Source organism: Podarcis pityusensis, assembly GCF_964106645.2.
Source record: "Podarcis pityusensis genome assembly, chromosome: 8".
Taxonomy (NCBI): domain Eukaryota; kingdom Metazoa; phylum Chordata; class Lepidosauria; order Squamata; family Lacertidae; genus Podarcis; species Podarcis pityusensis.
Window position 1 is genome coordinate 165869 of NC_138033.1, and position 14459 is coordinate 180327.

The window sequence follows — 14459 nt, forward strand, 5'->3', positions numbered from 1 at the left end:
ACATTTGAGAACCAGATGTGTGAGGGTTTCCACCAGGTGGTCTTCACATGGGCAAGTTCTTTCTCCTTCCACCCTGCCTGAGAAGCTTCCCCAAAGGAGGTTGGATGGATTTGTAAGATGTGTAATATGTGTATGTCAATAAATAAGAAGTCCATAGTTTTCCCCAGGCTGACGCTCCTTTGTGCCCCGCCCCACAGATTGAGAAGCTGCGGGCCGAGCAGAGCAAGCAGCCCCCCACGCCTCTCCTGGGCCGCAAGGTTTTCGCCGACCCGGCGGAGCTGGGCCACAAGTCTCTCCTGCGCCAGCCCCTCCACGAGAAGGAGCTGCTGCTGCTTCGCGGCCGGGGGGAGGCCCAGGCCCTGGTCAACGGGCTGAAGCCGGAGACCCCTGAGCGTGGCGAGGCCAAGGTGGGCTACGTCCGCCACGAGCTGAAGCCAGAGCGCCTCCAGCCCAGGATCGACCGGCTGCAGGAGGCGCCAGAGGCCAAGGCGCCCGGGGAGGGCAAGGCTGGCGCCGCTGTGGAGGAAGACGCCCGCCGACTGGACGCGCGGCCGGAGGCGACGGAGACCAAGGGAGGCGGGCGGGTGGAGGCGCATGTGGAACGCCACCGGGAGCGCCACGAGCGACGGCTGGAGCGCCAGGAGTCGGTGGAGCAGCAGGAGGCGCCGCCGGCGCGCCACGAGCAGCCTGAGCGTCGTCGGGAGAGGCGGGAGCGGCGGCTGGAGCGGCAGGAGTCCAGCGAGCAGGAGGCGCCCCGGCAGGCGGGCCGAGAGCGGCACGAGAGGCGGCTGGAGAGGCAGGAGTCCAGCGAGCAGGAAGCCCAGCGCAACGACCCCAAGGGAGGAGGGTGAGGAGCCGCCGGGGGGGCGGGTGAAGTAGGCAGGTCTGGGGGCCGCAGGGGGAGAAAGCGCAGCTCGGTGCCCCCCAGCCGGCTGCTCAGCTGAAAGCATTTGCTTAATTTGGGCAAGTGACTTTTAAATTAGGTTTTTAAGAAGGGGTGCAACATTGGGATAGCTGCACTACAGCGGGTTGGGCTAAATGGCCCCTTAGGGTCCCTTCCAACCCAACAATTTGATGATTTTGTGACACTACAGGGCAGTGGAGTTTTTTAATGAAAGTCAGATAGCTAACTTCCAGATATTTTCCAGCTGTCATTCCTGTGGCGTTGCAGCAGGGGGCTGGTCTAGATGATTCCTGGGGTCCCCTTCCAGCTCTACAATTTGCAGCATTCAGGCTTGGGCAGCCCTGAAGACAGCCCCGTTTAGGGAAGTTTTTAATGTTTGTTTCTGCTTTTAATATTCAGTTGGGAGCCGCCCAGAGTGGCTGGGGAAACCCAGCCAGATGGGTAGGGTATATAATGCAATAGTCTGTTAAACATTAAAAGCTTCCGTAAACAGGGTTACCTTCAGATGTCTTCTAAAAGACTGATAGTTGTTGTTCTCTTTGACATCTGGTGGGAGGGTGTTCCACAGGGCGGGCGCCACTACTGAGAAGGCCCTCTGCCTGGTTCCCTGTAGCTTCACTTTCAATGAGGGAACTGCCAGAAGGCCCTCAGAGCTGGACCTCAGTGTCCGGGCAGAATGATGGGGGTGGAGATGCTCCTTCAGGTTTACTGGGACTTTGAGGCCATTTAGGGCTTTCAAGGTCAACACCAACACTTTGAATTGTTCTCAGAAACATCCTGGGAGCCAATGCAGATCTCTCAGGACCAGTGTTATGTGGTCTCGGTGGCCGCTCCCAGTCACCAGTCTAGCTGCCACATTCTGGATTAGTTGTCGTTTCCGGGTCACCTTCAAAGGTAGCCCCACGTAGAGCGCATTGCAGTAGTCCAAGCGGGAGATAACTAGAGCATGCACCACTCTGGCCAGACAGTCCGCGGGCAGGTAGGTCTCATCCTGCATACCAGATGGAGCTGCCCTGGACACAGAATTGTCCTGCGCCTCCATGGACAGCTGTGAGTCCAAAATGATTCCCAGGCTGCGCACCTGGTCCTTCAGGGACATAGTTGCCCCATTCAGGACCAGGGAGTCCCCCACACCTGCCCGCCCCTGTCCCCCCAAGAACAGTCCTTCTGTCTTGTTGGGATTCAACCTCAATCTGTTAGCTGCCATCCATCCTCCAACTGCCTCCAGACACTCACACAGGACCTTCACCGCCTTCACTGATTCTGATTTGAAAAAGAGGTAGAGCTGGGTGTCATCTGCATACTGATGAACACCAAACCCAAGCCCCCGATGATTTCTCCCAGTGGCTGCATGTGGATGTTGAAAAGCCTGGCCTGGTCCCTCTCCCCCCCAGTCCTGGGACGCAGCCCTCCTGAATCTCCCGGGGGGGGCACCTTCTGACACTCTTCCTGGTCACCCACAGCAAGGCGACGTTGGCAGACATTGTGGAGCAGCTGCAGGAGAAGGAGTCCACGGGGCCGACGACCACGCCAGCAGCGTCCACGGTGAGTCCGTCCCCCGTTTGCTGTGCCCACCCAGCCCCTGGCTATGCCACCCACGGGTTCCTGGGCTGTCATTATGTCTGCGGGAGCATGGGTGAAGAGACCTTCCTTGGGGATCTGCCATCTTGGCCCCGGAGACGTCAAAACATCTCTCTCTTTCCCCGCAGCCTCGTGAGAGGGAGTCTCCAGCCCGCTTACCCAACGGGCTGGACATGCTGCCCGACCGGACGCCCCGCCCCGACCGCCCCCGCGCCCGAGACCGCCCCAAGCCGCGCCGGAGGCCCCGGCCCAAGGACCCCAACGCCCCGCCAGGGGAGGCACGCCGGTCCCGCTCGGCCCCCGCCCAGACCAGCGCCCCGCCCCCGCCGCCCCCCACCCACACCGTCCAGCAGGAGGGCTACCTCCTCCGCAAGCTGGAGCTGGAGGGGCCCAACAAGAAGGCCTCCAACAGGTGAGTCGCTGGGGGGGGGGACACACGCTCCTGCCAGCACTCTCCCCGCCCACCTGCGGGACTGGCAAAGGAAAAGGATGGGGTGGGTCTGCGTCCCCCTGCCGAAAAGGGCCAGTCCCAAGGGCCCAGGGGAGGGCATAGTAAGTGGGCACAGCTGGGCTGGGGGGGGCAGACGTGGCCCCAGTTCCAGGAGCTTCTGCTTGGCTTCCGTGGGGCTTTGGTGGGTGGATTTCTGCCTTCAATGGGTGAAGAATCTACAGCCAGGGTGCTAGCAGGAACATCATCATCACCATCATCATCATCATTATTACAGTGGTACCTTGGTTCTCAAACTTAATCTGTTCCAGAAGTCCGTTCCGAAACCAAAGCATTCCAAAACCAAGTCATGATTTCCCATAGAAAGTCATGCGAAATGGATTAATCTGTTCCAGGCTTTTTAGAACAACTCCTAAAACAGCAAATGGACATGAATTTTACTATCTAACAAGATAATTGATCCATAAAATGAAAGCAATAATCAATGTACTGTACTATAAAATAAATAAGACAGTATTGTAGATGATAAAAATTAACATGAATTTATTTTTCTTACCTGCGCTGATGATAGTCATTGTTTGGATGAGGGGCTTTGATCCATTTCCGCAGTCAAGCAATACATCAATCAATCAATCAATCAGTACCTGAACTGGGTTCCACACAGTCACAAAAACAAATTAACCGGATAAGCATCAAGAACAAAAATGCAAAATAAAGAGCAAAAAGCAAAAGTGCCCAACTTAATCTGTTCTGGATGTCCGTTTGACTTCCAAAATGTTTGGAAAGCAAGGCACAGCTTCTGATTGGTGCAGGCGCCCAGGAAAGAATAGCCAACGGCTGCATTGGACGTACAGCTTCTGAAAAACATTCAAAAACTGGAACACTCACTTCCGGGTTTTCGGCGTTTGAGAACCAGGGTGTTTGAGAACCAAGGTACCACTGTATTATTATTATATTTATTTATTTAAAGACTTTAGCAATTGCCTGGCCTCTTAGCCAATGATCACCCAAAAGCATCACAGAAAGAGGTGGTCTGCAACAGGAATTTGAGGGGCTCAAACCCTGGGACCTTCTGCATGCCAAGCAGGTGTTCTCTCCACTTGTGGGGGTGGGGGGCTCCTGGGTGGTGCTGACCCTGACCGGCTTTCTCTCTCGCTCTCTCTCTCTGGCAGGTCCTGGATCAACCTCTTTTGCGTCCTCAATAAGGGGGAGCTGGGCTTCTACAAGGACTCCAAGGGGCGGGAGTCCGGCAGCACCCACGCCAACGAGCCCCTCCTCAGCCTCCTCAACGCCACCAGCGAGGTGGCCAACGCCTACAAGAAGAAGAAAAACGTCCTGAGGATCAAGTGAGCCTCCTTCCTGGGATGTGGGGGCGGGGGCAGAGCCCTCTTTCCCATAGGGCTTGGTGGTGCGTCGCACCAGGGCGCCGGCCTCTCAGGGGCGCCCCAGCAAGTGGGGGAGCTGCGCACCTTTGCCGGCGGCCTCCCCTTTCCCTGCACGCCCGCCAGCTCAACCCCACCAACCATAAGGCTGGCAGGCGTGCAGCTTCCCTCCCAAGCCTCCTCGGGAGGAGAGCGGTTCCCGCAGAGCTTTAGGATGGAAGCTGTGCCCCGCCAACTATATGGCTGGCGGCATGCAGCTTCCCTTCCAAGCCTCTGTGGGGGTTGCTCTCCTGCAGCGGCATGGGGGAGAGTTGCGCCCCCCCCGAATGGCTGGCAGTGCGCAGCTACGGCCACACCAACACTATCTGTTGTAATTTGGCGCTGGGCAGATATTTGCACCCTGGTGCCACATCTGCTAAAGACGGCCCTGGGTGGGGGCTCTGCTCCTTCCTCCAAAGAGGGCAAGCAGGCCCCCAAGGAGTGGGCAGGGAGCCCCTCCTGGCTGCGCCCGGGGGCAGGGCACAGATGGCGCCCCTCCTGGGAACCAAGGTGCCGAATGAAGGAGAGGGGAACAGGCTCTCCCCAGGCCAGCAAGGGGATCAAAAGGCAGCAGTACATTGCATGGAAAGTTGGGAGAGACTTTGGAAGGAAGACATTAGATTTACATCCTGTTATGATTTAAAAGAAAATTGCATGAAAATGCTTTACGGGTGGCATTTAACGCCTCTTTAGCTAGCCAATGTAACGCAGGTGGCGCTGTGGGTTAAAACACTGAGCCTCTTGGGCTTGCCGATCAGAAGGTCGGCGGTTCAAATCCCCGCGACAGGGTGAGCTCCCGTTGCTCTGTCCCTGCTCCTGCCAACCTAGCAGTTCGAAAGCACGTCAAAGTGCAAGTAGATAAATAGGTACCACTCCAGCAGGAAGGTCAACGGTGTTTCTGTGCGCTGTTCTGGTTTGCCAGAAGCGGCTTAGTCCTGCTGGCCACATGACCCGGAAAAACTGTCTGTGGACAAACGCCAACTCCCTTGGCCAGTAAAGATAAGCACCGCAGTTCCAGAGTCGTTCACGACTGAACTTAACTGTCAGGGGTCCTTTACCTTTTTTTAAGCTAGCCAAAATGTTCAGATCTAGGACAAACACTTGTTGGAAATGCAGGGAGGCTGAAGGCACATGGATCCACATGTGGTGGAACTGTGAAAAGATCAGACCATTTTGGGAAATGATTAACAAGCTGAAGAAAATGTGCAAATGCTCCTTCCTTAAGAAACCTGAAGCCTCCTGCTAGGAATTATGGGTAATGAAATCCCCAAAAAGTTCAGGAGAGTCTTATGTATGTTACAGTCGCTGCCAGAATTCTAATCGCAAAAGGCTGGAAGGGAGAGGATATTCTAAATTAGACTGGCAAAACAAGATAAGAAAGTACGCTGAACTGGCGAGATTATCAACAAGTTAAGAGGTGTTACAGATGAAAAATTTATCAGAGTGGGATACATACGGAGTCTATGTAAAAGAACATTGTCAAAAGCTCAATCTGTTGGCAGGTCTTGATTGAGGTTCGATGTGTAAATAGGACAATTTTATAAAATAAAATTGATAGTAAGTTAAATAACATGGAGAAAGCAAAGTTTAAGTGCATATTTAAGGAATTTAATTTGGGAACGCAAGGGGAAGAGCGGAGGTCTTGTCCAATGTAATCACAAATGGATGTACAAAGCAAGTATTAGTTAAAGAATGAATCATTATTTTTTATGTCTCCTTTTGCCTGTAACATCTATTGTACATTTCTACTATAAAGTTTTCAACCAATAAAGCATGCAAAAAAGGGGGGGCAGCAGTACATAAGAACACAGGGGCCCATCGAGCCCAACATTCTTGTTCTCAGTGATCAAATGCCCCAAAGAACCTAGGAATCAAGATAGACTGCCTCTGGACCTGGAAGTTCCATAAGAATTTAAGGAAAGCCTGGTTGCAGGATTGGCCATTGGCCCATGTAGTCCGGCATCCTGTTCTCACAGGGGCCAACCAGAGACCCATCATGGGAAGCCCGCAAACAGGATCTGGGCACGACTGCGCTCTTCCCTCTTGTGGTTTCCAGCAACGGGGATTCAGTGCATAGTCGTTGTGCCCAGGAGCCATCGATAGCCCTCTCCCCCTCCTTTCTAAATTTGCCTCATCCTCTTTTACAGCCATCTAGGGTGCTGGCCACCACTGTCTCTTGTGGCAAGGAGTTCCATAGTTGCCCCTGAATGGCAGTGAAGCGCAGGAGGGTCACTGGCCGGATCCAGCCCAAGGCTATTCCTCTGTTCTTGACTTCCCTAACCGCTGCTTCTTCCTCTCTTCCAGGACTAGCGAAGGTGGCGAGTTCCTCCTGCAGGCCAAGGACGAGGTGAGCTCTTGGTTCTCTCTCAGAAGGGTGTTTTTAAATTTATTTATTTTTCCAAAAAAACTTCATACAAAATCCTGCCAAAGACAGTGTTATCAAACAGGATCTGGCAGCAATATATGTATCCCATAATTCATTGTCTGCGGGCAAACACCGCCTCCCTCGGCCTGAAAGCAGAGATGAGCGCCACACCCCAAAATTGAATTCGACTGGACTTAACTGTCCAGGGGTCCCAGAGCAGAGACAGAACAGTTAAACAAGGCAGGGTTATGAAACAGGGACCCTGTGATACCAAGGCAATGTAATTCACTGATTCAAATGCCCTTAGTCACTGTATCAATCCTATTCATTTGTGGGCCAAGGGGATCCCAGGCCATGTTCCTCCTGGCTTACAAATGAAATAAGGTCAGATCCCCAAAAAGGCAGAAAACTTTCCCTTTCCCTTTAGCCCCTGAAGACCCTCAGCTGTGTAGCAAGTAGGAAGATTGGCCCCATCTAAATTTTCCCAAAACTGTGCAATGGTCATTCTAGCACTATAAGCAGGTACACTATCAAGTCTTCCTTATCCATGGAGGCAGCCCTGTTGGTCTGTCGTAGTCGAAACAAAAGAAAAGAAATCCATCCAGTAGCATCTTAGAGACCAACTAAGTTAGTTATTGGTATGAGCTTTCGTGTGCATGCTATGGTATCTGAAGACGGATTTTTTAAAGTCTTCCTTATGCCAATCTTATCCCGTATAGATAAAAGGGCTAACTGAGAAGTTGGGATAATGTTATGACCAAATAGGTCCTTTTAATCTGTTTAGGTGTTTAGCATAGCTGAGACCCACCCAGTATACCCTAGGAAGGCACAAGTCAACCTCAGACAACCAGGATTGGATTTTCTCTATAATATTGTTTTATTGATTAACAACTAATTCACATGTCAAGACAAGGAATATGGACTCAACCAGACACACATCCCTTCATCTCCCATACTCACCACCACTCTTCACTGAAGTGATCAGTTTGTCAGAGTTTTGGGTGACCAGATAGCGGGATCCCGTCTGCCTCTGGCACACACGCCAATCTGAGAAGTCTCATCTTTTCTTGCTGTTCATCTGAATCTTGGCAGTCCTTCTTGTTCTTGGCATGTTCTTGGCATTTCATGATTCTTCTTGTTTGAACCCGGTGTTCTGTAGCTCCTGGCATTGTTTGAGACTAGTGTTGTATAGCCAGTCTTTTATGCCTCCTTGCATGTACCATTCATATCATACTGTTTTTGCCAGAACGTGCTCATTCCATTAGCTCTTTGATCAACACAGTTCATTAATAGTTCCTCAACAGCATCCATTTTGTGGTGTTCTCCAACCATTTTAGGCCCATACAAACCATTCCAATCCAAAAAATTGGGACGCAGGTGGCGCTGTGGGTTAAACCACAGAGCCTAGGGCTTGCCAATCAGAAGGTCAGCAGTTCGAATCCCCGCGACGGGGTGAGCTCCCGTTGCTCGGTCCCTGTTCCTGCCAACCTAGCAGTTCGAAAGCACGTCAAAGTGCAAGTAGATAAATAGGTACTGCTCCGGCGGGAAGGTAAACGGCGTTTCCGTGCGCTGCTCTGGTTTGCCAGAAGCGGCTTAGTCATGCTGGCCACAGAAGCTGTACGCTGGCTCCCTCGGCCAGTAAAGCGAGATGAGCGCCGCAACCCCAGAGTCAGTCACGACTGGACCTAATGGTCAGGGGTCTCTTTACCTTTACCTTTAATCCAAAAAAAGTTGCAAACCAGGAAACACACTTCCGGGGTTGATGTGTTTGTAATCCAAAACGTATGCAAACCAAGGTACCACTGTATACAGTCATACCTCGGGTTACAGCCGCTTCAGGTTGCGTTTTTTTGGGTTACGGACAGTCGAAACCCAGAAGTAACAGAACGGGTTACTTCCGGGTTTTGGTGGTCATGCATGCACAGAAGTGCTAAATTGCGCTATGCGCAGAAATGCTGAATCGCAACCCGCACGTGCACAGACTCAGGTTGCAAACGCTGCGGGTTGCTAACGTGCATCCCACACGGATCACATTCCCAACCTGAGCATCCACTGTATATCGGAGCCCAGAAGGTTTGTACTTTACTGCAAGTCCGCCACATATGATAGAAATTTCCCTCTTTTTCTTTAAATTTCCAACATTTCTTATTTTTCACCTTATACATTTTAGCAAGTTTTGTTGGCCTTAACCCTCTTCCTTCCTTCCTTCCCGCAGGAGGAGCTGAAGACCTGGCTGGAGGCTCTCACCGCCTCCATCGCGGAGCACGCGGAGATCGCCCGCTGGAGCCAGGCCTTGCTGACCACCTCCTCGACCGACGAGGGCAACCCCAAACATCGGGACGCTGACCGCAGGGCCAGTACCTCGGGCCGCAAGAAATGAGGCTGCCGCTCTGGCCGCAGGGCCGTGAGGCTGCTGTGAGGAACCCCCGGAGACGGAGGCGCCGCCGGACGCTCTGGGCCCACGGTCCCTGTGGCCCTTGGCCTACGCGAGGAGGAGAGCTTCCTGGGGCAGACTCTGGGGGTCTTTGGGGAGGGCCACAGCCAGGCGCCAAGGCACTCCAGGGGCCCCGAGGGGGGGGTGCCTGCTCCCTCTGTATCTGCTGAACCAGCCAAGACTGTAGAGACAGTGAATTGCTGGGGGGTGAGGCTCCACCAGCGCAGAGGGGGGGAGCTGGTGCCCCAGAGGGTCCCCAGAGCCTGCCACCCTTGCTCCTGCCAAGAGGCAGCCAAGGGATCCTGGCGGATGCGCGGGGCCCGGGAGGCTGCTCTGCTTTCCCATGGCTGGTGCCCAGGAACAAACAGCGCCCCCGTCAACCACGGAGTCACATCTTCTGCTTTTGTCCAGTCTGTGTCCAGGGACCCCCCCCTTTTCATATTCCCCCCCCCCCATGCTCCAAAATGTCTGCAGAGTCCTTCAAAGGGGACCCGTACCAGGCAGAAGCAGAGGCAGGCCAGGCGAGGGCCACGCGCCACAGTAGTGTGGGGGGGGGTGTTGTGCAGGGCTGCCCCCCCCTTTGCTGCCACCAGTGGGGAGAGGCAGCTCGCCCCCCCATCCTTCCCGGGGAGCTCAAAGTGACTGCTTGACAACGGCCCTCAAGGGAGGTGTGTCAAAGGTGGGGACTGCTCTTTCTGCTTTCTCTGCAAGAATTTCTCCTTCCAGTTTCTTGTCTTCCGATCAGCAACAAAACTTGCTCTAGTGGGGGCAGTTTTTTGTGAGAGTTGGGGGGGGTTGCGGGGGCATCGCTCCAGACCCCCCCTGCCTGCATCCGCCTCGCCGCCTGCTTTGTCAGCAATCAGACTCCTAGGAACTGCATTTGACGCATTACTCAAGTCCAGAGATGACCCCACGCCGCTCCCCTGCCCCCACCCGGAAAAACTTCTCGTCTGGGGAGCCGTGTGTGTGTGTGTGTCGGCCCCTGGCCAGTTTCCCATCTGTGTCTGGCTCTGCTCCCATCTCCCTCGCGAAGCCATCTGCCCCTTAGTTGCCTTTGCGCCTCTCTCTGAGCGCCCTTTCGATGCCCTCTGGACAGAAACCTCCTCTGCGTCCCTCTCTGAAGGGGCCGAGGGGGGAGGCTGCCTGCTCCCCCCTTTTCCAAAGCCGCCTGGGGCTCTGCCTCTCCCGCTGCCTTATCTCTGGGGCTCGGGGGGGGGGGCATCCAAGACAGAAGAGGCTCCAGCTTCCAAGGAGGGGCCCGCAAAGGAGGCGCAAACGGCACCCGGACTTCGGAGCACAAACTCACGTCAGCAGCACAAGGGGGGGGGGAGCCCGCGGGCACCGCTTTGGCACTGCTCTTAACAAGCCATATCCCTTGCCATCACGACTTCTGCTATTGGGGAGGGGCACCTCGGGGAGGGGGCTCCCCCGTCACGGCACGACGGAGGTGTGCTTTTATGCAATAAACAGCAGAGTCAGGAACTGCACCTGGAGACGGCCCCAGGAGGTGCGGGGGGGCGGGAGGAGAGCTGGTCCCCAGCCAGAGCGGAGGCCCCAAGAGGCCTCCAACAGGCAGCCTCTGCCCCAGAAGAGCACATCAGCTTTGCCTGCGCCCTCACAGAGTAGAGACCGTCTCGGATCCTTTATCTTGCAATTCCTGCCTTGCCAGGGGTTGGACCAGATGACCCCTGGGTTCCCTATGATGAGGTCAGCCAGAGAGGGAAGGGAGGTTTCTGTGGGTCTTTACACTGCAGAGGCTGGTGCGGTCCTGGCGAGAGTCTTTCAAGCTGGATCTTTCCCCCCCCCCGACCCTTGTTTGTCCCCCTTGATTTCAAGTCCCCCTCCCTGGCTTCCAGCTCTTCTTCCTATTCAGTGCAGAGAGGAAACGGAAAGGCAACATCTGTCCTGTGCAGCTCTGGGGGGGGGGGCAGGTTAGGGTCAGCAGCTCCTGTCCTTTTCCCCTGGGAGCTCAGGGAGATGCTGAAGTCGTTCCCCTGGTCCAGCTAGCTCCATCCGTATTTTGGATACTGACCGTGGCTCTCTTGAGATTTCAGACAGGCTGTCTGTATCCAAAGCAGATGCTTAACCACTGACCTATGGCCTTCCTGCCCAGTGTGTCCCATTCCCAGGACGGCCAGCGACCCCTTAAGATCTCCCTCCCAGTGTGAAACGCCTTCCTACAGGTCAATACCCGCCTCCATTTGCAGCCCGAGCTTTGACACCAGCTGGGGAATGGGGATGCTCTTGCCAGCCCAGGGGCATAGATTGGGGGCTGTGCTTTGCACATTCTTCAGGGGGTTGGGGACCCTTTGGGTCCCTCCCAGCTCTATGATTCTATCCTCTGAGCTGCAATGATTGGTGACCTTGGAGATTTGAAAACCCAAACTTTAAAACATGACCCTTGTCCAGAGGAAGACAGTCCCAAGCGCAGCTGGCAGCGGTCCCCAAACATCTCTCAGCCCCAGGACTTGGTCTCAAGATGCTCCCTGCCCCACGTCCAGCCGCATGCTTGATCCGTCCGGGGCTGGCGTGCTCATAGCCAAGGCCTGGTGGAGCTCAGATTAATCGCCGTGCCTGTGAACAGACCGTTCTGGGGCAGCTTTTCCCAATCTCGTAACGTTTCCAGCCTGAGATGGGCCCAATCCGGCCTCCCTCGCCCCGGGTGTGTCTCCACGGTGCCTCTCCTGGAGCTGGTGCACTTTTATCTGTTGACGCTTCCGCAACCCCCTCGGCCTCCCCTAACCGTTCAGAAGCCTGTAAGATATTGTAATTGCTTTAAATAAGTTTTTTTTTCTTTGTCTTGTATAGAAAAAGAACCGCCAAAAAACTGGAGCATTTGGGGTTTTGCATTCTCTCATTTTGTTTGGCTGTAAATCTTTCTGAAGAACTGTGTTTTTCAAACAGAGACCAATTTGTAAAAGAGCTTAGATCTTGGTTGCATGAGATCCAGCGATCAACTTGCTTGCTGCCTCGTCGTGTGGGTCCCCACCACGTCCAGTCTCGAGAAGCCACGAATCCCCCACGCACCACAATGGGTGTTCTTCCAATGTGGCTGCAGGTGTCCGCTGCTCAGACTTCTCCACCCATGTTCAGTTGCACAGAGATTAGTAGCTTTCTTTCTGCTCCCGGGCAGATCCTGGTCATTCCATGGCCTTGACCAGTGGGGAAAGCATGAGCTGTGCCACCTTGGTGTCCAATAAAGGGGAATGGAGTGGTCCTAGACCTTGGCTGCAACCAAACCTGTCTTTTGGGGTCCCATTTCTTTGCCAGGCTTCCATGGCAGTGTGCTAGCGGAGGCCGAACAGGCATGGGGACCCAGTGGCCCTCTACCTGTGGTTGGGACTATAACGCCCATTGGCTAGGCTCCCTGAAGTGGATTAAGGTTGTAGTCCAGCCCCCACCGTGTGGGAATGTTCAGGGAGGCAGGAAAGGGTACATGGTTTATTAATATTCTTCCTACCTTGTGCTAGCAAGTTCCTTAACTTAGCAGAGTTTCACATTCCCCTTTTAAAAGCAGAGTGGATAGCTGGTTGCAGGCTTGTGTAAGCCTCTCACTATTAGGTTCCTGGTAAGTCCCCTTATATCCCTCTTAAAAGAATAAACACGCCACAATCAATAAAAAAGTCAATAAAAGACGTTTACTCACATCATCAGTTCACAGTTGGATCCCTGAAGGCAGACTTAGTTACAAAGGATATACATGTGGATCTATCCCATATGGGGATAATCCCAGTGTCCTCTGTTGGCTAGAGCATATCTAGCTAAAAGCTGCTCCAACTATGGAAGAAGTCAAAGAGAGTGGCAGCATGCCTTTGTCCTTTTGTTACCTGGACAGGTAAGATCACGCCCACCTCTAGTCACATGCAAGAGGAAGGATGCTCCAGGCCAGGAGGAAACAGGAAGTTTTCAACTGGCTGGATCAAACATCCCCTCGCATGTCCACTCTAGGAAAACAAGGAATGTTGTACTTGACTGCTACTTACATATCACATCCCACACTCTGTGCTAGACTCGATCCCTTGCTATTGTTTTGCATTTTCTGGGTGCCCCTCTCCGCTATGTTGCCAGGCCTCTTTCTTGCTAGGTCCTTTAAAAGAGGATTGGACAAATTCATGGAGGCAGGAATGTTTCTAAATGCCAGTTGCTGGAAACCAGGGGAGGGGAGAAGGTTCTGGTGTCTGGGTCGTGCTTGTGGGCTTCCCATTCTGGACATGTGCTTGGCCATGGGGAGGACAGGATGTTGGCCACATGGGCCATTGGCCTGATCCGGCAGGTTCTGCTTACATTCTTGACATAGGAATCTGCCTTTTACCAAGTCTGACCGTTGGTCCATCTGTTGGTGGCCAGGAAGAAATGGGTATGTCAAAGGAGAATTCCTGGATTGCAAGATCAAAGTTTGGAGCAAGTCCCCTTTGGTGGGAGAACCCCGGCAAAGATTTAAAATCACAAAGCATGCAGCAAGGTAGAGTGTGGAAATATCGGCTGTTAGACCTTTAAGAGATGCCCCTGTGAGTTCCTTCCAAAGTTCCCCTCTTCCACAGCATAGAAAAACACCACACATTTAGTGAGTTAATAATTGTTTACTTACAAACTCTCCAAAGGTCTGATTCATGTGCTTTCCCATTGGTCATAAAACACAGGCAGTGAAATTTGGTTTAGTTGCAGTGGTGAAAGTTTCTAAATTATCAGCATGATAAAATCTTGTTATAGGCATGTGGTCTAAGCCTGAAGCAACCCACCCACCCTCCTGAAACTGGCATTCAGGATTGGGGGGAACTGTAGTTTCAGAGCTACAATTCCCAGCATCCTGATTCAACTACAGCTCCCACGGTTCTTTTGGGGGTGGGGAGTCGTGCACCAAATGAGTCTGCTCCCCCCCCATCCTCTCCAGGTGGAGGATCTGCTAGGCTCTCCCTGGCCTCTCCTGCTCCTCCTGCCTGTTAAAAGGAAAACATTTTGGGGGGAGAGCCTACTCAACAGCCCAGCTCGTCAGGGTGCAAGTCCCCCTCAGGTCCATGAGGTCAGTAAAAGAAGGAAGTTCCAGCCAAGTACAGTGGTGCCCCGCAAGACGAATGCCTCGCAAGACGGAAAACCCGCTAGACGAAAGGGTTTTCCGTTTTTGAGTTGCTTTGCAGGACGAATTTCCCTATGGGCTTGCTTCGCAAGACGAAAATGTCTTGCAAGTCTTGAGATTTTTTTTTCGCTTTTCGCCCCCTTTATCTAATCTGCTAAGCCTTTAATAGCCTTTAATAGCCTTTTAGCAGCTAATCCGCTAAGCCTTTAAGCCTTTAATAGCCGCTAAACCG

The 14459-nt window shown here is 53.4% G+C and overlaps 1 protein-coding gene across 4 annotated transcripts in view; it reads left to right on the forward strand.

Annotated features, from left to right (window-relative positions):
- Window positions 1–12075, forward strand: part of SPTBN4 (spectrin beta, non-erythrocytic 4) — a 97881-nt gene extending 85806 nt beyond the window's left edge. For all 4 annotated transcript variants that reach the window (XM_081018565.1, XM_081018568.1, XM_081018567.1 and 1 more), the window contains 6 exons: window positions 198–847; window positions 2368–2449; window positions 2614–2897; window positions 4106–4279; window positions 6659–6701; window positions 8935–12075. In XM_081018565.1, the coding sequence (XP_080874691.1) occupies window positions 198–847; window positions 2368–2449; window positions 2614–2897; window positions 4106–4279; window positions 6659–6701; window positions 8935–9099 (1398 nt within the window). In that variant the 3' untranslated portion in view covers window positions 9100–12075. The remainder of the gene's footprint in view (window positions 1–197; window positions 848–2367; window positions 2450–2613; window positions 2898–4105; window positions 4280–6658; window positions 6702–8934) is intronic.
- Window positions 12076–14459: the final 2384 nt, after the last annotated feature.